Genomic DNA, 25,892 nt, shown 5'->3' with positions numbered 1-25,892 from the left:
GTTCGCGGCGAGATTGAGGATCGAACTTCTAATCTTGGTCCACAACACGTTCTGTTAAAACATGTAACAATATGCTTCCAGAGTCTCATTCTGATGTTAAGCGTTGCCTTACTAAAGACATTTGACGCCCCGTGCAACAATGATAATCCAATAAAAACCCCGATATTGTGGAAACCTGACTGCATTGTTCGGTACACAGCGATCGCACCTCCTCGTATGAAATAGCACAATACAAATGTGCGATCAGAAGGAATGAACTCCGAGCTTTTTCTAAGCACAAGGTATTTTGCAATTGCCGCCGTGGGGATGGCCATTCCTGGGGTGAGCGCAGCGATAAAGGTCTTTTTGACTCCATCCTTGGTTTCTCTGAAATTCTTAATGACAACAAAGAAAGCTACATATGAAAAAAGACTGGAAGCCAAGAAAGGGAAGAGAAGGATAAAGAATACTCGCAGAGTGCTGCCGGATAGCGTAGAATTGACCTTCTTGAATTTACGAGCCACCAAGTAAACACCAATGATTAACGCAACCACAAACATGATATGATTTGGTATTCTAAAGAAAGAAACGAAAAATATCTCTAGAACTATGAATCACTGGGTACTAATTTATAATAAAACTAGGTCTTTGAAAACATTTTTTGTTGGGTGATATTGTTAACACTCCGGGTTTCTTGAAATCTACCCCAATGATTGATATTTAACATCCACACCGTTTGCGAGAACTAATAAAAACCCACATTTTTTAATCAAGTATTTACCAGTAGAATTGACCCTTAATAAGCAAACTTTTGATTTATGCAACAAAATTAAAAGGGAATTTGCGAAAAGGGCATACCAAACTTTACTGTCTAAACTTAGAAAAATTGCTAAGTTTGGCTGCGAAATATTATAAATTGATATAGCCATGCGAGGTTGGTAAATTTGTATACCTTTTTTACTACGGCCGGAAGTGTTTAACTAATTTAGTTACAAAAATGTCTACTTTTTTCTATGGCTATGTTTTCCATATTACTTCACACTTTGCAGCTAAACCTGACAGTTACACTAATTTCGTTATGCTCTTTTTAGTTGTTATGATATATTTCCTTCTTGCAAATTGCTATCTGGCCCTGTGTCATAAGTTTGTCTATAACGCAAAAGGCCCATTCAGTGTGAGAAGGTTATTTTCTGGAATATTTCTATTCTAAAAGTTTCTTATATTGCAACTTGGAATTTTAAAGTTGCATAATATAATTATGTGGTTTTGGCGGGAAAATTTGAGAAATTTTACAATGATCTTACAATGGCAATTGCAAATTCGCGAACTAAGGAGTATAATACACAACAATAATAACTCTAAAAATAAACAGTGTCATATAGCCTAATATTTACTTTTGGTTTTCGATGCACTTAATAGCTACATTTTCACATTCCTGATGATGTGTTCGTAGTTACTACTGTTGTGCATTCAGTGTGAGTTGGGTTTTGGCTGCTTTTTTCGTATGATAAATAACTTATTATTACTCAGCTCGTTCCGTCTACTTAAGGATACTCTCGAAAGCGGGAAAAAATATTGATCGTGTATAGTGTCATCCTGTGCCGATCAGTAAAATATGTATAATATGTAATAATAGTAATAGTATATTATTCATCGAATCAGATCATAATACTAACAGGTATACGCTTTCTTGAAATTTCACAAACTTTCTCCACATAAATGTTTTGTACACACAGTCGATCGACAGAAACAGCACGTAAAGAACAGATAAAAGGCATAGATATTGCTTTCTAAACTCTTTGAAACCCCACAACATAATAATGCTTGCTGGAAACCATAACGTTATCGGAAGGATAGAAAAACAATTACCAAACATTTGCACGATTCGCACATGCCACGGAACTTTCCGATCGTGACGAATCCATGGTAAACACACGTCCTTTATGTTCAAATCGATGTAAACAAAGCCAACAGTGAGCAGGCCTATTATAAAAACAACTGCCATTATTATTCCTATATTTGTCAAAAAACTTCGTAGAAACGATTTCCAGACATTTCGCTCGTGCTTTTCATCTGCTTGCATTAAAATAGGGATATTTTCAGCATTTTGAGGCAACTTTGCCGGTTCTTCTCGAGTCTCTTGTTCGTACTCCTGGTGTATTAGACCATCATCAATTTCCTGCTGTTCACGATTCTTTTCGTAATTAGAACCTCTTTGTGCAGTTTCCCGGGATATTGGAGGTGATCCAATTATCGCCCTTGAGACAAGTGAGAAAAAACTTCCAAATAATTGCTCAAGAAACATTTCAGGCGAGATAAGCTACAAATTTGTTAATTCAATCCTTCGGACTTGGCATATATATCAAAGAGTATATCAGTTTCTATTCCGAACGCAATGACAGGCATAGGATATTTATATTCTCCTAGTTTATTTGCTTTCAAATTCGGACTAGGGTGCCGTTCACATGAATCCAGTTAGCTTGTCAACTATAATGGTCGTGCTATTGGCGTGATGTCTACACGTCCACTGACAAGTGCTATTATTAAAACACTTTATGCTATTATACGTTTAAGCTTTAAAATTATCCTGAAATCAATACGATTGCCCTTCGCTAAGTTTTCTTAAGAGCACCGCCCCCGAATGAGCGCCGCATTAATTATTTTCAAATTCGGCGTTTAATCGACGCACTGTCAGAATTGTTGAAGACGCTATTGTTAAATCGGTCTTTAGAACTTTCGTACGGCGCAGGGCAGTCGTGAAGGCTGAGATTCCAGTGATTTGTGCCAGGAGGTTAGTTTTCTGTAAAATGTCCAAATGTTCGCTGTCAAAATGGGAACATTTGGCTATATCTAAGTTTCAATTCTTTTTATTTAAAGTTCTTGTTACAATTCACAAAATTAATAATATTTTTTAAACAGAGCGCCCCTGATTGAGCGCCGCCCTCGATTAAACGCTGCATCTGAAGTTTTAAAAATTAAAGAGCGCCGCGGCGCTGAAATATGGTACGCTTTGTATGGTTGAACTGCATTATGAGACTGATAATATTTTTTATGTGCAACTGCAGAAAAATCCGGACCGTACAGGAAAATTCATATTAGGTATAATATACACGTCAATATATCAACAATCCATATCAAAATGTTCGTATGAATGTGAGGGATTTTATAAGTTCGTTGAGAGAACACGGCCAAAATCTTGGGCAATATATTTTTGAATTTGGCGGACTGTAGAAATACCCAAGGTAAAAGATTCGTTTACAAAACGTTTCTAAACAGCTGCTCTATCCTTCCAGAGGTCGGCATGCAAACAGTGCGAATTAGCGTACAGGCGACAGCCATTTTATTACCAATTTCTGGTAATGGTATATGATCTTGAAAAACAATGCAACCTCGTGTTTGCTGTGACTGCATGCTGTGACTTAATTAATATTATAGATGCCAAGCAACTTGTGGGGCTGCCTGTTCTAGAATTATTTCTTTCCACTAACTTTAATATGTTCTAACCATTCTGCACAAATTGAGCGGGTTTGCTCTGAGGCTAAGTTTCAAAAAATTGTGCTGTCCTATATGTTTTAGAACCTATACATTTGTAATGAGATTTTTTATTAAGCGAACAACAAGCCGACGTCGACTATAAATACCAGCTTATTCGATGAAAAAGTATCTCCATATTATGACATTACATTCTATGATAGTTGTTATTTAGTAAAATTAATGCTTTTCATATTACGGGTGATGTATACTAATATGCCAAACAATGAATCCTCGTGCTTGTCGTAGGAAGACGTATACTCAGCTGCTAGGCGTCTATTTCTATGTTTCAGGTAGGGAAAGCAATACAGAGGTATTATAATGAACCCGTCGTTATTAAAACAAAATGGGGAATAATAATCATAATTCAATTTCCTAGATTCGTTATAAATAGTTGATATACATATTAAAGCATGGGGTATTAAACAGGGACGCCGGATTGCGGGGCACAGGGAGACGCATGGCGAACTTAAACGCGTAATCACAGCACATGCGCCAAGATTGTTCTGACAAGTCTGATACAGATATGATATAACAATGTTGCAACAAACTTGTTTGAACAGGCTTGTAACAAGTCTTGTTTGTTGTCAAGTTTGTTATAACATGTTAACAAGTCTTCCCATATACTTGTCAAAGCATAGGACCAGCATTGCGAACACAAATTTCTGACACCTTTTTTGCAGACGTGTTACAAGATGTGATATTTTCACGCGTGTATACTGTATAGTGGTAATTATTACGTTTTAATTATAAGCACATGTGTAACGGTAACGTCTATTGTTCATGCACGTGGTTGTCGTGGTGCATGAGATACTTAAATCGTCGCCTTGTTGTCATTCCTACTTGTGTAACGATATTGCTTATCTGGAGTTAATCTAATTTCTTGCAACAGCAATATAAGTTAATTTTAATAAAAGTTAGAGTGGAGAGTCCGTGGAACAATGTCGTGTTGCAGCTTTCTCCGAATGTTAATTATGTGTTCTTACATTGCATGCTTTTGCCTGTGTTTCGTAACAGTTTCAGGTTTAAATGGTACGTATTCGACTTCCACGGATATTTTATCTAGTTTCTAAATGAATATTCTGCTGTAGTATAAAAATCTATTGCTATACCTACAATAACCTCCTTTTTATTTGCCCAATTTGACTAAAGTGAACGACGTTCAAATACATATTCTGGGTCAATTCAGTTGTGCTTTGAAAGACTACTGAACTGAACTCGAGAACTTTGATAACCCCATTAATGACACGACAATCTGCTCGTGGAATGTTCATGGAAATTTTCTCGCTAAAATTTTCTGATCTATTTCAATTAACTAGAAACAACTGACAGTCATTTTGAGCAGCATCAACGTTTACTGGAATCACTCATGAATGACTCGCATACAAGAAAGGAAATCCTTCCCGCTGTGGACAACAACAAGCCTGTGAATGTTGAAATAGGATTAAAAATACGACAAATAGCAAATGTGGTAAGTTGAAAAAGTTGAAGTACAAGTTTTTACAGGATCCTTAATGCACAGTATAATAAATCATGCACAATGCCAATATCATTACATTAAATCAACTAATTATATGACATGCTGCACTGATGATCATGACAGTCAGCCGTTTGAATATAGATTGTTCGTATAATTATTATTATAAGCCTTTTTTTCCTTATGTCAGGGAGAATGCGCCAAATCATGCATTAAAATTTTATACCCATGCAGCTACCAACATATCGCACTGAGATAAAAATTTTGCGACATTGCCCGGTCTCGTCTGAAAGCGTCGCTCCAGAGCGAATAATTTTATAGGATAATAGGTCGAAGATTACTATCGTCGCGAATCGTGAATGATGCATGACAGAACTGGAATAAGCTAGGGGTGGTGCAATAAATGAATCTTCGTATTTTCCTAGAATGTGTGATACACATAATTATGTATATAAACAGTAGCTATTATAAAGGCCATGTAACACGGTGCAATTTTTTTTGCAACTTGCAATGCAATCCAACTTTTATTGAGTTGTAAATTAGTCCAGAGTATTTAAAATGTAAGTGTAAGAAACGTAGCTACATTGACTGCAATAAACATAAACATTTCGTAGTTGGCAAATTTATACCTCTCAAAAGTAGAATTGCAAAATTGCAAGTTGCAAGAAAAATTGCACCGTGTAATAGGGCCTTAGAAAGTAATATATAATTTATAGTGACAAACAAAAAGCTGCACTAATATTTAAAACTTTAAATGGTCCAACTCCAGATTATTTGCAAGAAGTGTTTTCATCCAGGAATAGTTATTACACTTTAAGAAATTCTAGTGGCAAGTTGTTTCTACCTAAACCTGCATGTAACGAGTCGTATCTTAAGCGCTCCATTAGTTATAGGGACCTTTGCTTTGGAACAGCTTGCATGCAGGAATCTTTAAGAGATTCTTCGTCACTCTCCTTCTTTAAAGCAAATTTGGAGTCCTTATATTTCCACACGACTGCCACTGACACGGCAATCAGTAACGGTACTTCCTATTTTTTCTTACCTTTTATCATAAACTATGTAGCTACTGGTGGTTTTTCCGTGCCTAAATAAAGTTTATGTATGTATTAATGTATGTATGTTTACTCGCATGCATTGAAATCAAAGAGGGATTCGGCGCATCAAACAAAAATTATCCTGCCGTTTTCCTACTTATCATACAATTCATACCCCTGATCGTTCTCACTCCACCTCAATAGGACGAGAAGAATCAAGTGATACGCCTCATCCTCTGGGTAACCTTGCAATGGAGAAATCCATACCTCATGTGGGATCCTGCAGAGTATGGCGGAATCGAGAGTGTCCATGCTGATCATGATCATTTTTGGGTTCCTGATCTCGCAGTGTTCAATGAGTGAGTTTGTTTGCCTTTTGTTTGTCTCTGTTTTCACGAGATTCATACATATGTTTTCGCTTTCGTGTCGCTCGCGCGTGTACGCGAGTCTTCTTGGTCTATTATTATGTGACAATGATAATAATAATATACAATTATTGGATGAGGCTGACCATTGAGCATTGGTGTCTGAATAATTCTTTATATCATGCGAAAGCCGAATTCAATAATTGTCCAAAAAAATCAAATTTCCAAATTGACCCAAAAAATCAATATTCCTTGGCATGACGTCACAACAGGTGAAAAATCTTCCTTTGAGACAAGTCAGAGAATACGTGTTGAACAGTAAACCATAAGTAAACAAGTTGCGAAATTTATGAACAAAATGTAATTTATGCACGCATTTGCGCATGCTCAGAACTGCGACACTCATATATTTCGCAAGTCATAAATTTCGCGTGACACCGCACACGAGAGCAACTGGATTACGCCAATGGCCACGAATGACTTTTTGCTAAGCACATAGCTTTAGTGTGCGCCTGCCTTATGATTCCACGGGAGATATTTTGACACGAAATGCGAAATATTTCGTCAGCTTCTTTTGAATTGTGAGGAACCAAGCAGGATGAATTGATACAAGTTGTCGCAATTCAACTGCGAAACAGTTGAAATATTTCGCTGAGAAAAAACACCCGTGGAATCAGGTCCTAATGGTAAATCATAGTAAATTATTTTAGCCCTGCCGTGTCAATAAATTGAGTCAAGTAACGGGGGTTTAACTGTTTCAGGGCTGGTTTTGAGGGCGAAATTGTAATTCTCCACAAGCGTTTACAGACTAAATTGGTCATAACAAAAGATGGTAATTTTACTTGGAAGGCTCCGGTTACATTGAACAGTCATTGCACAATAGATGTAGCAGACTTTCCCTTTGACGAACAAAAATGTTACGTGGCAATTGGCTCTTGGACTTATGCAGGACATAAAATCATCATGACATATTCCGATCGCAATGCAGACACGAGTTATCTGATTAAAAGTGGGGAATGGCGTCTACAAAGTGCAAGTTTAACACAAAATTTCAGATATTATACCCCTGACTACACTCCTCATCCCCACATCACCTTGACATTGGAAATTAAACGCCGTTCATTGTACTATGTATTACAAATAGTGGTACCGCTAGTACTCATTTCGTTGTTACCGATTTTGACTTTCATTTTGCCACCAGAAAGCGAGGAGATAACAAGTACAGTGACAACAATTGTAGTTGCTATTTCTGTTTACGCGATTATCATATCCTCAGCATTACCAGAAACCTCCGATTCTGTCTCGGTCCTGCAAATATACTGTTTAGGGATTCTTGTAACCGTTGTGGTAACCTCAGTGCACGGAGCTTTGACGTCTAGATTCGTAAAATTGACCTCTCCCTTGCCGCATTGGTTTAAACGTTTCATTAATTTTACAAAAAATTTTACAACGCTCTTCTCGTCCACATCGAAGCCTTCCCAGAAATCAGATGTACAAGGATCGGCGCACAATAAAACAGATGTGGAATCTCCTAATCCAAACAGGAATGAGGACATCGAAATGCCGTGTACTAGCGAAGAAAGTTCGCCAACGGAAAACAATAATCGTGACACGAAAGTCGATGAAAATAACGAAGAATGGAGATATGCAGCATTAGTTGTTCGTAGAATTTTCGTAGTACTCTATATTGTTTCGCTCCTGGGTTTTAATATATACCTGTTGGCAAAACTGTAATGCTGTTAAACGAAAGGTGTTCTGGAAGAAAAATAAAACAGGAACATATTTGAGCAATTTGGAACAATTATACAAATTCTGTTTCTGCAATCCTTGCCATCTATGCAAAGATTATTTATTCAGTAGCGTCTGCAATCCTTGCCATCTATGCAAATATTATTCAGTAGTGATCATATATATATGAAAAGATGGTGCTAAATTGCATAACTTTTCTTTTTCCCAGATTCAGTGTTGTACCTTATGTAGCCACAAAACTTTAGGCAATTAGGTTTCAGGATCAATACTTTAAAATTCAATGTTTACATTAATATTTTGTTTTAATTATAATAAACACCTTTTTCTTGTGTATTCTCCCAAGTCTGACTAAAGGTAATAGGCGTTTAGAATACATCGGCCATGCTTGCATATCGTTTTGAAAGTGTAAATTAATGCTTTTGCGGTAGATTTATTAGCGCTTTTTTTTAAATTAAAAATTTATAACAGCTATATAGATCCATGGCTTTGAATTGTTAATTTTTAAGGGCTGGCTACCAGCTTTAACTGCACAATAATAATTATTGTTCGTAGGTTCGTTGGACAGAGGTTTGCCTATGAGCTTTCTTTTTAAACTTTCCTTTTGCTGGAAATTTTGCTACGGAGGTTTGTTTCTTAATATACTCGTTTGCGTAACGAATTAATTGAGAAGTCAGAAGTGTACTGCGATAAGGTAAATTATTCACTGTTCGTGTTTACGTAAACTATTCTCAGATAATGCTCTAAGTTAATATAAACTGCTATCGCGGTCAGTCCTTCCCAAACCTGCAAATATTTAACAGCCAGTTTCTATCAGTTTGATGCATACACAAGCGTACAATTGTGATGTCTGTGAAAAATTTTGCCGACAAGCGCAATCTAAAGAGGCATCAAGTGGTACATGCAGGTATAAAGGTGGGTGCAAAATATGTCAGTCTCTGGATTCAGCACATAAGGCAGCATGCAAAGACACAAGAAATTCGAAAATTTGCACTTATGAATTATTCTCTAAAATCATGCCCTCTTTTAAATTTTAAGCCTATATGTCTATGACAGAAACTTAAGCTATGAAATATCAACAGGCCCCGAACAGAACTCCTGCAAGTTATACTTACTTCCAAATAACCCTAACTATGATTGGTTAGGACCATTTTTTAGTAACTGCCATTAGAATGTCTTATCTTTCTATTTGGTTGGACTCAATCTTTTTACCATCCTTTTTTTTCTGACATCAACTGAACCAAAGTTAAAGAGAGCTGATGTCAAATTGCCATGCATTGAACAGGCAAGTCTATGAAGGATGATGTAATATCCGAATCAGTTGAATTTGCACCACGTAGAGACGTATAACAGGACAATGAAAGAGCCTCTCCAATGGCAATCTTGGCAGGTTTCTGTCTGTCATCAGGACAATCGATTGGAACAAAATTTAAACACTTATCTTTTTTTGCAGCCCATAACATGAATTGGCGTTTGCAACTTCACGACTGCATGACCAATGGTCATGTCAACAGTATAACTAGGAAAAATGATAACATAATAATACGCTTTGATTAATAAAGTGGGGAGAGAAACGCCCGTGGTTCTGTGATTTGTGGTTCTCTGTTGTTTGGTTCTCGCCGTTATTTCGATTCGGGAAACGTAACGTGATTGCACATAGAGAATATGATACAACAGTGGCGTCGCCAGCATCGATAAGTGGGGTGGGTATATTCATATTCATATTGACAGACCGTAAAAACAATCAATTTGAAAAGAAATTAATAATGCAAAACGCGAATATATGAGTATGTTCATCCCACTTATCATGCTGGCTACGCCCTGGTTGCAAATGAAATTCATCTCTGAGTGCTTCTATTATGTGCGATTAATTCAGTATTTGCTGCCCGCTGACCTGAAATCATGACGTATGGAACGAAATAAATGATAATTCAGTTTTTCGAGGATATGTCGTTTGATTCTCTATTCATATCAGCTGGTAGCCACGCTAAAGTTAGCGAAAAACGTTCACCACAAAAAATTTTTGGCACAAAAACGAGAGAATTGTATTCAAAAGTTTGAAGTATATAAGAGTTATAAGAAATGTACTAAGGAAATGAAGGCTCAGTTTTGTTAAGGTTCTGTCTTACGATAGATTAGCCGATAGATTAGCTCATAGATTTGCTATTTTTTTATAAAAAGTGAACAAGTAACAAAGTTGAAAACTCACTTTTTGCTTCATATTTTGGCACACACTAAGTTTAGGCTTTCATATAAATCCGGAACCTGAACTATAGAAGTTATCATTCCAGATTCACTGGATGGATACTTATGAAAGAGACATGCAACAGCGACATGCATGACAAATTAAAATTGAATTCACTGCTGTACATACGTCAAATGCAGCACTGCCATCCTCTGTACTGAACGAAAAAGGGGACTGATACGTTCCAATATAACCATTAAGGGAGCAGAGTGGCAGCGTCTTCAAACAACTTGGCATCAAATGTGGTATAACAACTGCTTAAAATTGACAAAAAACCTCTCGACGTCTCGACCTGAGGGCCTTCGTCGGAAGAGTTAGTATGGCAGTAAGAGAGAGTTATAGTATCATACTAACTCTCATGACGAAGGACCTCAGGTCGAAACACATTTGATGAAAAAGGGGTCATGTTAAATATCTATTAAACAGTAACCATTTGTACTTGTGAAGTGTGAACACAGAGGCAACAAAAGTTCGGCTTATATGGTTGCAAAAATGATCGTGAGCAGGAAAGTTGCTTCGCCTTAAATGGTCTTAAAATATTGTTGTACAATTTTTGATTTTAAGATCCTTGAAAAAATCGTTTCCTGCGAACACACTAACCAGCGCCGGAGCAAAATAACTTATATAAATAAAAATAATAAGTAAGTTAGCAATTACATGAAGACGCCAACATTTCCGCCAGACGCTTCTCATTGGAATGTCATAATAATGAACTTGAACGAAAACTGAAATAATGTTGAATGCCAAGTCTATTCCAAAACTTAAACCTAGTTTGATCATTGAACCTCTGACAATTTGCCAACGAGGGATGTCGTAGTTCATAAGAATATAAAACGTCAAATAGGTCTGACTGATGACGACGATGATGTACTCAAACAAGATATTTTGAATTTCAAGATCAGCATTGAATCGACGAATTCGCGGCGAATTTAAGCATCTCACTTGTAATATTGGCCCACAACGTGATCTGTTAAAGCATTTGACAATGCACTTCCAAATTTTAACTCTGATCCTCAGAGTTGCCTTGCTCAGAACATTGGAAACACCATGTAACAGCGATAGGCTAATAAAAATCCAGATATCTTGAAAACCTGACTGCAATGTACGGTACACAGCGATCGCACCTCCTCGTATGAAAAAGCACAATACAAAAGCCCGATCAGACGGAATGAACTCCCAGCTTTTTCGCAGGACAAGATATTTTGAAACAGCCGTCAACGGAATGGCAATTCCTGGAGTAAGTGCAGCGATGACAGCTTTTTTCGTCCTCCCCTCCGTCTCTCCGAATTTTTTTATCACAACAAAGACCATTAAATATGAAAATAGACAGGCACCAACACACGGGAATAAAAGGACAAAGGATATTCGTAGAACGCTGCAGTGTATTTCAGGATTAACCCTCTTGAATTTACGAGAAACCAAGTAAACACTAATAACAATGGCGGACAAAAACACAATGTCATTTGGTATCCTAAGGAGAAAATAAAGGATATACTCAGTAAACGTAACTATATACGAAGTCGAGTTACATAGCTATTGCTTTTTTGTTATAGGAACCTAACCTTACGTAAATGAAAATTGAATACAACGCATAGATAACGACAGAAGAGTGTGACAAATGTCTGAAATTTCAAGACTACAAATTACTTTATGCAACAAATTGAGGTTTCGTCTACCCCTGCGCGTTATTGAGGGGCTGTTCACATGAGCCCGTTTACCGATATTTAACGAAGCGTAAAATGGACTTTGAGGTATTAAAATGAGTAAATAACACGATTCTAGCTGGTAGTCGTACAACCATCCTATATAACAACAGCATGTGACTGTTATGTTTTAAAAATACTTTTTTCAATACCTCAAAGTCCATTTTACGCCTCGCGTTAAATCTCGGTAAAATTTGAAAACATCTTTTGAAAGCTCCGTGGTGCTGGTGTGTGATATTTTCTCTAATCGATTTTACTCCATGGATAACTTTTGCTTATTTACATATGTTCCCGCATTAATGCATCTAGTTTCAAACTTCGGTCCACGCCAAGCTGCCAAGACCTTTTAATAAAAGAATGTATGGAGCCCGGCCTTAAATTACATACTCACATGTATATGTTATCTTTGGATTTCACTAATTTCTTATACAATAGTGAATTAAAAATACATGTGAATGATAGGGTCACTATGCAAATGCCAGACAGAAATGTTAAGTAGTGCTTTTTGAACTGCTGGAAACCCCACAACATGACAACAATTCCTGGAAACCATAACACAAATGCAAGATTTGAAATACATGAAGCAGCCCTTTGTAGATTTAGGATACGCTGCGTAACTTTCTGATTGTTACGAATCCATGCTATACACACGTTTTTTGTATTCAAGTCAATGTAGACGACTCCAATCGTGAGCAAGCCTATTATAAAAACAACTGCAACCAAGATTCCTAAATTTGTCATAAAACTCCGGCATAGTGATTCACAGAAACTCCGTCTGTTTTCTTCACTGGCTTCCACCAAAATTGGAATGTTCTCTTCATGTTGAGGCAACTGAACTTCGTACTCTTGGTGTATTAGACCATTGTCAACTTCCTGCGATTCACAATTCTCTTCAGTCTCTTGAATTATCAAAGTGCTGTCCCTTTGGCTTCGCGGATTTTCTTGAGATATCGGAGGTATGCCAAGGACGAAACTCGAAACTAGTGAAACAAAACTTCCAATGAATTCCTCAAGAATCATGTTTGCTGTAAACCTTCGCACGGATGTAACGGTGTATGAATGTTAATCATGTACGATTATTTATATAAACCTGTTTATCTTAATATAAATTGTTCTGCCAAGTTTTATTGCGCACGTGTTATAAGACACTGTCGCTTTCATTTTAGCATCAATCGAACGCTAATTGACCATAACAAAAAAGTCGGAAATCGTTTAAAAAACCGAATTGACGTCTTTAGACAGACAGGCTCAAAAAAAGTAAAATGTACATGCTGCCATCTTTTTCGTTACGGTCATTTGAAGGGGGCCATATTCATATATTCTGTTATGCCAGGCTGGTTTCTTGTGGAAGTAAAATCGTAACAGGCATAGCAGAATATATGAATATCAAAGACGACGCGAGAATGGCGAATAAATGGCGTAATACTCCTATATATGGACATGTTAGTTATGCCACGCCATTTATTCGCCATTTTCACGTCCTTTTGAAGTTCGCTGTTGCCTCCTCCAGCTAAATCTGCCTAATATTGCACGACTGAGTTTTTCATTTTCACCCGGACTTTAACGGCCAGAAGAATTGAAAATGTAAAGACGTCATGTAAGAATAATAATAAAATCTCGAAACTTCAATATGGCGGCCAATAAGGAGCAAACTGATTTTGTTTGTGTCGAGTGTGGGCAAAAATCTGAAGAGATATACAAAGAATTTAGAGGAGGAAGCTTTAAACTTTGCATCTGTGTAAGTGTAATATTTCGAATTACTTCCAAGAATTAGGTTTAGGTAAAACTGTTTTAAATCGATCATTTAATTGTTTTAAAAATATAAATATAATAAATGTAATACACTGATTAATACACTGATTTTTCAATATATTTTTTACTGTAAGAACAATAAGAAATACTCATTATATATGCTCTGAAATGTAATGTATATTCATACCTTATCTATAGTGGTAACCTGTACCACTGCATAGCCTGAGAGTGCCAGCAGATTTTGCATCCTGGAAACATCTTATTTGTTCACAAGCCATTTTAGGTTTAACACTTTGAATGTTATTTCAAAATTTTATTCATTTTAGACTCTTAAAAGCGACAATATGTTATCCTGAGATTAGTGCTTGTCTTATAGTTATAAATTAATTTAAAAACTGTCTCAGGAACTTTAGTATTAGATTAGCAGGAAAGCTCAATTTTTGAATATTTCTGCCAGGAAACAAAAGAATTTTTAAAGGCCTGATGAATGTTAATATACATAGGAGGTCAGTCTGGTTAATCAATAAACCATATCTTGGTTGATATATTCCATTTAGAAATTTTGCAAGAAAAGAGTTGATAAATATATGGAATTTGATACTGTCATTGTTTTTCTGGATATCATTCTCCATAAGATTCAAGCATACCGTCACCTGGTTTTCAATAAACCTCCAAAGGTACAGTAATACTGTTTAACATCTGATCATAGGAAACCCAATAAATATTTGAAATAATAAGCTTTACTCCAGTTGCACTTCACTCCATTTGCACTGTGAGGTCAGTGAGTCATAGTAAATAGCTTATATTATGCTTCGCCTTTGAAATCGCTATGTCACTGAACTCACAGGCAACTGGAGCGAAGCGCAACCGAAGTAAATTTTATTAGTTCAAATATTTATTGGCTTCCAGGTAATCATGTGATGGCGAGTACAACTTGGGAATAATAGTACAAGTGATGTTTGAAAATTCTGCGAAAATTTACGAGCCATGCACTGTTTCAAACTATCCGCCATTTTGTTTATTTTAGCAAAATCACTAAATGTACTGCTTTGCAATTAGTAAAATAATTGTAACATTCTCGACCAATCAGCATCCAGTTATTTTAGTGCCAGGACTGCCCTAATCATAAATACATATAACAGGCGATTTGAATGACTAATACATGAGTAAAAAGAACAGAGAAACTGTGTCACAGCGATCACGGCTTTCAAAACTCTTGCTTAATGTTGAAAAATGTTTTGTTGCTGATCAACAAACTCAGCTATATATTTCTCTTGTTTGTTTTCCTCCCTTCTCTGGTATTTTCCTAAGATTCACAAAAGTAATGCGAGCAAGACTGGCCAGAGAACATCTTTTTTATAGTTTCTACTTGCAAACGGCGGTCAATCTAATTTATTCCTAATAACCTTTTTGCTTCACCGAATTGAAAACGAGGGCAGGACAATAACCCTCGAATACAAACGAAAAATAAATATGGCGGACATTACAACCGAAAATCGCTCTTTTGAACTTCATCAATGCTAGAACAAATATCAACTCGCTATATGGCTCGCTTATCAGCGTGTGATAAAAAAAATTGACAACTGCACTGAAAATTGTAGTGTGCTTTTCAAAATAGGCGTTTGCAGTACCCTATGATTTTATTCAGAAAGACGTGATAAGGATTTCAAGTCGCGTGCGAACGTTTTTGAATTTTTGAAGTGTTTTAAATTATGTAATGTGAAATTGAAAAGATTATCATACCTGTCAGTTTAAGTACCTACCGGAACTACAACCACGACGACTGTTCATTTTATACTGTCGCTTGTGTATTCTAAAAGCCCACTCACACTTACACATATTGAGTGGGAGATAATAATCACCTCATAATTATTACATCGCCGTATTTCAACTCAAATGAGAGGTTCAATTTTGTCCTTAAACTCCCGCCATTGATTGAGAAACGAGAATGGACTCATTTATAGTGACTAACCAGAACGCAATCAATTAGTGCAAGCATGGGTAAGCTTTCAGATTTCAGAATACAAGCGTATATATATGAATACAAATTATAAAATAACATGTACCGGGTGGCGCAAAAAAGTTAACCGGTTTGATTGAGTATAACTTCAAAATTAAAAGAGCTATTACACTAAAATTATGTTTTTTATATTCTCTAATGTCTAAATTAAATTTTGATTTATAGCGTGAGGTTTTTCATGCAGTTTTGACCGAGATATCGCAGTTTCAATTTAAATATGCATTTTCGAAAAGTGTAAAAATTAGCTAAAAATGGCATATTAAAGTTAACTGACAAATCCTAGTATTTTATCGCACGTATTCGTCTGTTTCAATGACGTTTGAATAGAAACATTTGACAGATGGATATGGTCTTTTTATCTTCTGTGTTATGATATGCTGGAAAGCGTTAAAGCAAAAATTGGCTATTTTTGGTTTAGACTTTGTTCCAAATATTTCATGTTCCTTGTGGGATGAAATTCGTTCGGTACTGGTAGCGCAGCAGTTTAACAAATAATTTCGCATGAATTTTGCTTGTTCTTTTCTTAATATGCCTCGTCTAACGATATACAACAGCGAATTTGGGTGTGCACAGAATATGCCAGGGTTAGCTAACAATGCTCAAGAAGCCTTACGAGGAAAAACGTTGAAAACGAACGTGAATGATTATTATACTTTCTTATTTAATATACCATTTTTGACTAATTTTTGCACTTGTCAAAAACACGTATTAAAAGTGAAACGCCGATATCGCATGGAATATGGTATATACCAAAGTTTAAGTTAGACATTCACGAATGTAAAGAAAGTTATTTCAGTGTAACAGGCCTTTTAGTTTTGAAGTTATACTCGATCAAACAGGTTAACTTTTTCTGATTGGTCGAAGGCCGTGTTTGGATCAGGCCAAACACGGAAATTTAATTCGCTTTTTAAAATCAAACTTGGAAGACTACCTTGTTGTTGTTATTTTATAAAACAATTATTTAATCATTTCCCGTGTTTGGATGGCCTGGGCCTGATCCAAACACCTCGGAATGATGCGAGAATAATGGTAAAAAAGGTCGCAAATTCACTCGCGCTTTTCTTAAATCTCGCAACATTCCCGCGTGTTTGGATCAGGCCATCCGAGCACGAAAACCATTTAGTAATTGTTCAATGAGATAGCTGTGTACGTTGCATCAAATGTGGTCAGTGGCCTAACTAGAACGATAATTGTTTTGTTTTTTTTTGGGGGGGGGCTTTTTTCATATATCACTTTCTGCCCGACGGATTTCTTTTGTAAGTGCAATAGCTTTTAATAGAAATTCGTCGGGCAGAACCGAGTCTATGAATAAACACTGCTCCCCTCCCCCCCCCCAATTACCGTTCTATTTACGCCCCTGAATGTGGTAAAACAACGGCCTAAAATAGAAAAAGACACTTCTTAGGGGACATGTCGCAGAGCTATGCTAATGGTTGAAACAGAAATTAATGTATTGTAAAGTTCAGCCAATGAAAAGAGAGACCGAGAGAGAAGGGCCGAGAGAAAAGTGTTTTTGCATATTTTTGTCAGTTTTTATACCACAATTGATGCAAAAGTGTAAAGAAGACGTTGCGACGCTGTTCCCTGGTTGTACAACGACGTGTTCAAGGCGAAAAATTGACCCATCATGAGTTCATTAACGACATAGTTTTCAAATTAAATATTTGTCTAAGCTAAGAAGAAAAAAGTTGAAGTTTATGCAAATCAGCACAAATGTAGCTATATGCGTCACAAACATGATCGAAATAAGCATTCATCATTCTTGAAATTTTCTCTTCGCTTATAGGGATTTTGAGTACATTGTGCCTTACCTGAATACATTCGTATTATATATATATATAATATATAATATTATAATATATATATAATATAATATATTATATATATATAATATATATACACCCATTTGCAAAAACGTTGGCCGCAGATAGATAGATAGATAGATTACACAACATATGCAATTATAATTAGATTTCGAGTATCTATCTATCTATCTATCTGCGGCCAACGTTTTTGCAAATGGGTGTATATATATATATATATATATATATATATATATATATATATATATATATATATATATATATATATATCCATACTGATTCCCAAGAAAAATATTACCGTGGACTGTTTTTTGTTTGCCATCCAATTCACTTATAAACCCGTGCCGTTCACGAGGATGACACATGTCAATTTGACACTAAAGATTTCGTTAATTTTATTCGAGTCTAGTTCATGAAAATTGAATACATTGAAGTGTCATGTTTTTAGTTATCTCGGCAATTATCTTCATACAACTTTATAAATATTGCAAAATATCAAACTAATAGCTAATACGTGGAATTTAATAATTATATATTATTTTTTATGACTTTCCTTATTTTAATATATCATTCGTTGTTCACACGCAGGTGGTCGTCTTCAATAAGACAGCGCTACAAATGATTGCTCATAAAGTTTTCTTCCTATATAGACCATAAATACTTTATGTAGATAACGTCGATCGTTTTGTCCTGTGGTGAGCATATAAACGTGGAAATGGACACTGAAAATGTGACATATTCGTTGCAATCCTACCTCACTGGAAATGAACGAACAATTTTAACTGGACTATTTGCGGTGTTGAGCATATTTGGCTTGTTTGGAAACGGAATTGTTGTTTACGTTGTAATTTCTCTTCGACATTACCTTGACGTTCCTGCTAATATATTTATTCTCAGTCAAGCGTTTACAGACTTTGGGACAGCATTATCTCTGCTTATTTATATAGTGCATATGTATGTCTGGATTTGGGACGTATTCTTTTGGTACACGGCCGTTGTTTGGTTGGCTTCTTTAGGGAGTTTATTCTTGCTTACTTTAAACCGTCTGCTTTCGGTGATTGATCCATTCGCCTATCCACGACGGATGACAGCAACACGAGCAAGAGGATTGGTAGTTTTGAACTGGATGTTGGCATTAGTTGTCACAGTGTATCCATTACTGATACCCGGGGGTTCACTGGATACTAGTCTTGGTCGGTACTACATTGTTATAACAACTACATGTGTAATACTTTTAACCTGTACCTGTTTCGCGAGGGGAGAATTCAAAGTAGAAAAATCAAGCGGCAAAGTCAAATCGTGACAGGCTTGCAGGTACTTGTATGCCAATTATTATTATATTGTTATTTCCCCATTACAAGGTTTTTAATGTAAAAGTTGTGGAATTAGAAAAACATTTATTCAGGTACTACTTAGACAAGATAAAAAATCCGAGGTCTCTTTGACTCTATCAAAGTGGACAAGTTTAGAAAATACTTTAATGATATTTTATATTACACTGGGGGCAGTTGTGATTCTTCCCAAGGGTGAAATTTTGCTCCTCGAAATTTCCCTACAATTCGAGACGACTTTGTATCTTCATAGAGGAGATATGATCAAATAAAGGCCTCTTCTGAAAACAAATATAGAAGAATTGCTTCCAATATCAAGAAACGTTTTATTTTAAAGTGAACTGACCGTATGAAACGATATTTTAATGGTGGAAAAAAACTTTCAGTAGACTTCAGTAAAATGCACAGCAATTTCCATAACACAGCATAATGAGTCCTTACGTTACCTGCTTTATTTGCCAATAAGTTTACCAAAGCTGTTTAAACATTCTTTTATTCCTAATAAACTTGTACAAGCAAAATACGTTCGAGAAATTGTAAGAAAACTGTCAGGAGAAGTTTACAGTAATTTAAAAACTTCTCTTCAGAGAATAATAAGTTAGGGTGGACATTTTACTGTGTACAGTTCACGAGGTTTATTGCAATTCTAGATAAAAGACCAAACGATGATTTTTGTTGTATGCTACTATTGACAGAAATACTTCAAAGAAGATTTCAAATCAGTTCGTACCCAGGCCATGGTTGGTGGAACGTTTTTGGTGTGTTGCCTCCCAATTACGGTGGTGGTCTTTATCTACGGAGATGACCAAACCTCTCGTGAGTTTCAAAGATATGCAGCGTTCAATGCAATCCTCGATCCAGTGATATACTACTTCCGGAGTCGAGAGTTTCGTGCATTTTATCTGAAGTTCAAGAGATCTTGGCAATCCAATGATGCGAACTTTTCCAAATCTTTTAACCCACCCAAGAGTTTGCAACGGGTGTGCAGAGTCAAACCAGCTAAAATCGAAGTAACCGAATAATTGACTAGGAAAGATTCAAATACTGAATACTTCATGATATTTTTTGCAATCCGATTTAACCCGTGTGATTAGGGGATAATTTATTATTTTCTGTTATACATCTTTAATAAAGTTAAAACTCAAGTGAATGTTTAAAGTCAGCCCGGGCTCTTGCTATTGACGGTAGAACGTTCTTCGCCTGTGTCATGCTTCCCATTCACAACAGCAGCATTGACCTACCTAAAGTGCCCAAAGAAATGCGTCGTTTCCAAAGAACTCATAGGTATAAACTTACATGCACTATAAACCTTCAGAATCTCGTTTAGTAAACAAAACTACCCGATGTAGATAGCTTCCCATATTGCCAAGGAGCAGCGTCGCAGCGTCTTCTAACAACTTCACATTATGTATAAATGCGGTAATTAATATAACAACTGCCGAAAATAGACCAAGCTGGCACTTCTCGACGTTTCGACCTCGAGAGCCTTTGTCAAGAGAGTTATATTTATCATTAATTTATAGACATGGAGTTAAGGGGATTCGGCAAAATATTTCCCTGATGTTATTTTTGCCGAATCCCCCGAGCCGGGGCTATATATAAAGATATGTTATCACAACCGAAAGTATATTGTGAGCTTGTAGAGAGGCAAAAATACAGTACAAAGGTTCGCCGGAGCTGAGAATTATTTCTATATTCTGTAAATCAGTAAAAGTACTCGAAGAAGGCGAAAAAAAATTACCGTAAAACGTATTTTAACACTAGTCAATTTTTTCGTTTTCTGTATGTCTCTCGTCGAGAATACGGTTAATTTTCTCGTCAGAATCGTTAATTTCTTGTTTTCAAACAAACAGTAACACTATTCCCACCATTATTTTTAGTGATTGCGTGTAGTCCTCGCGAGACGTCGCGTGAGATAAATTTAATACCAGAGTGTGATAAATTTAATGTCACACCCCCATATATCATAATATATACTCTCATACCGTTTCAGACGTCAAACTCTCCATGTGTCCATTCGGTCCGAATGGAATGCAAATGGACTTTAACTCGTTCACATTAGGTTAGGCACAGGCAGTTGTCACACCACATTTGATGGGAATCACTACCGTACAGCGGCGTAGCCGATGCTGGCTACGCCACTGCTACCGTAGCTGAGCAAGCCGAAGCAAATGAAGGAATCTCCCAACTTGTCAGGCAAATTTCAAAACAAATATTGTAAATTAGAATATGCGATGCCAGGCGTTGCAATTTTCATTGTTGATACGACACATTTGTTGATTTAATCATGCATGTCGCTATATTCATTTAATTTGACTGTCTTTAATATCTTCATTCATTCAATTTATTACTTTCGTTCTCATTTAATTTATTTTAAAATATTCATTAAATTTGATGAAATTATTTTGCAGCTGGTTCGATTTTTAATATATTTGTTTGAATAATTCCAATAATCATTCAATTTAATTTCCAAATTTTCACTTTCAACGTTTTAAAGTTAAAACATATTTACTGAATTTTATTTCTGCATATCATGCATTCAGTATTAATCAAAATTGATTAGATATAATAAATTTATTTGCGCATGCCCAAACAGCGGCGTGTTTAAGATATTGATCAAGATATTTTAGATTTACGCACCTCGGGCGGCTGAAATTTCCCCGAACTCACCTCGAATGTCGGTACATAATTTCTTGTTCAAAAAACGAACATTTTAGTTTCAAAACAAACAAACAGCGGTTCGAATTAAAGCTTATAAAAACGCTAAATACTCGCTTATTTTTGAAAGAGAAAATGCACAAATTAGGCGGAAACATTGCCAGTGTTTATGGATTTTGCCGAACATTTTTCGGCGGCCATCATCTATCAGCTTACCTGATAGCTTTTATCGAATTCTACCAAATTTATTTCAAAGCTTTTATCGAAATTTTCCGAAATTTGGTAGAATTCGATAAAGCTTTTTGATAAATTAGGTAGAATTCGATAAAGATTGGAAAAGGGTGATAAAAATTTGCCGAACCGTCATGCCCTATGGGCAGCTACCACCCCCCTGCCTGTCGATTAACATTTACCAACAACAAAGACGTCGTCAGGGGGGAACATATATTTATATATTCCTGTTCTACATTGTTCACTTTTGATAACGATTGCTTTTACTGTCAATGAACATAAATACATGCATAAATAACCCCCCCCCCCTTCCCACCTTAACAATGTTGGTTACCCTAATGATTGTCCAATTAGCCCTTCTCCTACGCCTAATAACTCTGATTAACCTTTCCCCTACGTCTAATAACTCTGATTAAACCTTTCCCCTACGCCGAATAACTCTGATTAAGCCTTCCCCCACGCCTAATAACTCTGATTAACTCTTCCCCTACGTCTAATAACTCTGATTAACTCTTCCCCTACGCCTAATAACTCTGATTAACTCTTCCCCTACGTCTAATAACTCTAATTAACCCTTCCTCTACGCCTAATAACTCTGATGTACTCGTGAGATAAAGTTGTATCCCGAATAACAATTATATTTTTTATTTAATAGATTTATTGGCAGCTTGGGATAATCTATCTCCTTTGTGACTCTTGTATCCTATGTAAACTCGTATAACTATTGGCACTATTCAACATGGCCGCCAATATGAGATTTAATGAATAGATTTTGAGAATGAAGTATTCTTAATGAAGTCGGGATTAAAAATTGTGTCAAATTAGGCGGCTTTAAATCTCGTGGTTTTAACATTGGCTATGAAGCAAACAAAAATGCTATAGGTTCGGGCCTAGCGAAAGGCACAAACTAACGATTATATTCTTCCATAAACAATTAACAAAGCAAAGCTTAGTTTTTTTATGTACTGCTATGACGTTTTGTGCCATGTTTCCATTCTCTATTCAATACCGCATTTTCAGTATGTATTATTGGTGCACTCTAAAAAATATACGATTTTGTTTTGAGATATTGATGTCTAAAAATTTAACCTATTATATCTTTAACCTATTCCATGATATCAAATGGTATAACGTGAAGCACAAAGGTTTTCACGAGTTTGGGACGATAACAGATTTTTCTGTACTCGAAATGCAGTTTTATTTCATGTTCTTTGTGTCATGTTTAGGTAAGAATATTTGAAGCTTAATGTGCAGTAAATTTCTCTAAACATAACTGTTAATAATAATATGGTTGAATGAACCACTCCCCTATATTCAACTGAATTTAAAATTTGGAAAATTCATCAGTATAGCTTTAAAGAACAAGCTAAACTTAGTAAGTTTGGAAACTTTGGTTGGATTATGTTGTAAAACATTATTTTGATGGTGCTATACTCTGATTTTCTAACCGGGCAAGCTGACCCGAGTGGCACCGCGGTGTCAGAGTAGCACCATCAAAATGGTACTTCGTGTGCCTGAGTTATATGCAATAAGTTCAATAGGGGAGTGGTCCTAAAGGCCCTGTTACACGGTGCAAATTTTCTTGAAACTTGCAATACAATTCTTCTTTTCAGAGATGTAAATTTGGCTACTACCGAATTTTTGTCTTTATTACACCCCATGGCGTTTCTTACACTTACATTTTGGGAATTCGTCACTAATTTACATCTCTTAAAAGTAGAATTGCATTGCAAGTTTGCAAGAAAAATTGCACCGTGTAACATGACCTTAAGATATAGCCATGATATTTAATTGTCTTATCTAACTATTTATATTACAGAAACAATCGTTTTTCTCTCAGCAATTCTCGTGGCAATACAAACATTTGCGTACTGGACAAGTCTTGCAATTATTCCGAGGTAATTCTGAAGACCGGGTGACTTGATTTGCGATATTTCACGGTGCACTTTTCACTGTTACATCCCGTTTCTGTCAAATCGTATGTACTTTAGTGCCATCGACATTTTATTCTCTTTTTTCGCTTTAAATCTACCTGTGAATAAATGAGTTTGCACCAAGATGGCCGCCTCATGTCTAATTATCTACTTTTTAATACGTTTTAAAGTATGTTCAAAGAGATCTGTAAGCTTTATCTCTTTTCAACGACAAAAACAAAGACATTTTTGCTTCATAGTGAAGCTTTAAGTCGTGCCCAGTTATCAGAATCGTAGTCAACTTTCCAAAACGAGATGAAACTTCTACAAAGAGACATGGAAAGCTTTATCTCTTCGCTTTATCTCTTTTCTACTCAGCGCAAAACCTAGTAACTTGCAAGAAAGTGTTTGCATCTAAATAAAATCAACAGAAAAGAATCTTCATCGGATGTAAACCCTCCCAGCGAGCTTGCAAGCTCGTCATTGCGATGCGTGAAGCGCTGTTGTCGACTTCTATGACATCATACGTGCCTGGTCGGTTGCTATTACATCACTAGCTGATTCCGGGAAATGGTTTAAATCAAAAGTTTTTGCAGGATAACAGTAGCCTGTGTTGTACCATCATAGGTATGGTGATATTCTTCGAGTTCTATTGCTGTCCAGTTTTGGTAAACTTTTGGCATTCCCAGCCGTGATCTGGGGTCAAACACACAGTGCGGTCTATCTCGGGCTGACAAGATTGTTCATTTTTACTTCAAATATTGTCGCTTTTAAAGGTATAATATCAGATAAATTATCTCTACTCTCTACCTTTGATAATAATTTGGCCGTACTCTGGAAGGGGTCAGATTCTTTTGCAATAAAATTTGAAAATTTTTGATTATTTTTAATTTTGACTCAAGAAACCTGTTTTTGTGTAACTCGTAACAGGTCTCGCAAATTTAGAAAAGAACCAGAAATGTGAAATTTCTGAAGAGCAGGAGACAATCTGACTAGCCTCGCCTTCGTGTAACTGGCAACAAGCCCCCTCCATTTTTCCGCATTGATCTATATTATTGGCGCAACGAAAACTGGATGCAGGGGCCAACATCCAGGCTGAACGATATAAGTCCCATTCGCGTTTAGCATTTTCTTCTTATGGTGGATGTGAACGAATGGATATTTGTAATGGGTTTAGATAAGGGCGCTTTATTCCGGAGTTTTTACGTCGGAGAACTCACAAGTAACTCGTTCGCATCTATCAATAGAAAGAACTGAATCATTGCCGCTTAAGTTGCAAGATGGTCGCGCCAACAATGACCTTACAGGTGACTGAACAATCTGAGCCACACTATATGTGTGATGAAATTTCTTCTTTTGGGATCTGAAATTTCTATTTTCGTCAGTTTCTTAATGTGTAGAAAGGAAGGTAAGCGACTGTTCTTCGAAATGACGTGAAAGGAACATAAAAATATTTACTCAGGTATCGGCGCGACTGCGAACTCCGAGTTTCGTTTACTTTTTTTGCCTTCACCATAGGAAACCCTAGTTTGCGTGATAATTTTAGCCCGAAAAGGCTGTAATCATTGTTTTCTTAATTTTTTTAGTTCTTTTTGGCAAGATAATTCCTGCAATATTCATTGTGACCTTTGGCAATGGACTGATGTACAGTTTTATAGCTGGATATAGGACACTAGAACTTCAGGAATATATTGTTCGATGATGCCCCGAACGATGAAACTAATTCAAAGACTTATATGGCATTGTATGGGCAATCAAAATTAACATTGTATTATTTAGCTATAAATAAGCTATTATTTGAAAGAGCTGAATGTAACATAATAAGTTCTTTTTTCAGAATTGCTATGGCAGTCTATATGTCGTTCTTTGTTCATGGAATATTTTGGCTGAAATCAACGAACTGTCCACCATCTTCAGTTCCTGGCTTTAAAGTAGCCTCATTAACCAAAATTTTGAAAGCATAAAAATTCTTTATCCAATTGCACGAAAGCTTCCGAGCACTGTGACATGTCCCCGACACCTCCATAGTTCACCCTGTCATGATATTAGTCTTTGAAGTCCAAAATAAAATTGTTGTTGGACCC

At 36.2% G+C, this 25,892-nt stretch overlaps 2 protein-coding genes across 2 annotated transcripts; both read left to right on the top strand.

The window, feature by feature from the left end:
* Positions 1-4,489: 4,489 nt before the first annotated feature.
* LOC114532132 (acetylcholine receptor subunit alpha-like) lies at positions 4,490-8,449 on the top strand. The gene is made up of 4 exons (XM_028553708.1): positions 4,490-4,542; positions 4,830-4,981; positions 6,226-6,380; positions 7,148-8,449. The coding sequence occupies exons 2-4, from the start codon at positions 4,880-4,882 to the stop codon at positions 8,118-8,120; spliced, it is 1,230 nt and encodes a 409-aa protein (XP_028409509.1). The 5' UTR covers positions 4,490-4,542; positions 4,830-4,879; the 3' UTR covers positions 8,121-8,449.
* A 5,287-nt stretch (positions 8,450-13,736) lies between these two features.
* LOC114532189 (protein ARV1-like) lies at positions 13,737-25,660 on the top strand. Its single transcript, XM_028553762.1, has 7 exons — positions 13,737-13,818; positions 14,390-14,509; positions 22,551-22,593; positions 23,011-23,121; positions 23,715-23,793; positions 24,436-24,584; positions 25,395-25,660. The coding sequence occupies exons 2-7, from the start codon at positions 14,420-14,422 to the stop codon at positions 25,508-25,510; spliced, it is 588 nt and encodes a 195-aa protein (XP_028409563.1). The 5' UTR covers positions 13,737-13,818; positions 14,390-14,419; the 3' UTR covers positions 25,511-25,660.
* The last annotated feature ends 232 nt before the right edge of the window (positions 25,661-25,892 follow it).

This window comes from Dendronephthya gigantea, unplaced genomic scaffold (assembly GCF_004324835.1).
Source record: "Dendronephthya gigantea isolate DGI-Jeju-01 unplaced genomic scaffold, DenGig_1.0 000078F, whole genome shotgun sequence".
Taxonomy (NCBI): Eukaryota; Metazoa; Cnidaria; class Anthozoa; order Malacalcyonacea; family Nephtheidae; genus Dendronephthya; species Dendronephthya gigantea.
The sequence above is the reverse complement of the archived record's forward strand: the minus strand, read 5'-3'. Positions and strand labels throughout refer to the sequence as shown.

Coding starts and splice junctions, on each gene's coding strand:
- LOC114532189 (XM_028553762.1), top strand. CDS start 14,420: ATGGAATTTGATACTGTCATTGTTTTTCTGGATATCATTCTCCATAAG. Junction 14,510..22,550: donor TTTTCAATAAACCTCCAAAG/GTACAGTAATAC, acceptor TTTATTTAATAG/ATTTATTGGCAGCTTGGGAT. Junction 23,122..23,714: donor GTTCTTTGTGTCATGTTTAG/GTAAGAATATTT, acceptor TTTATATTACAG/AAACAATCGTTTTTCTCTCA.
- LOC114532132 (XM_028553708.1), top strand. CDS start 4,880: ATGAATGACTCGCATACAAGAAAGGAAATCCTTCCCGCTGTGGACAAC. Junction 4,982..6,225: donor TACGACAAATAGCAAATGTG/GTAAGTTGAAAA, acceptor CCACCTCAATAG/GACGAGAAGAATCAAGTGAT. Junction 6,381..7,147: donor GATCTCGCAGTGTTCAATGA/GTGAGTTTGTTT, acceptor TAACTGTTTCAG/GGCTGGTTTTGAGGGCGAAA.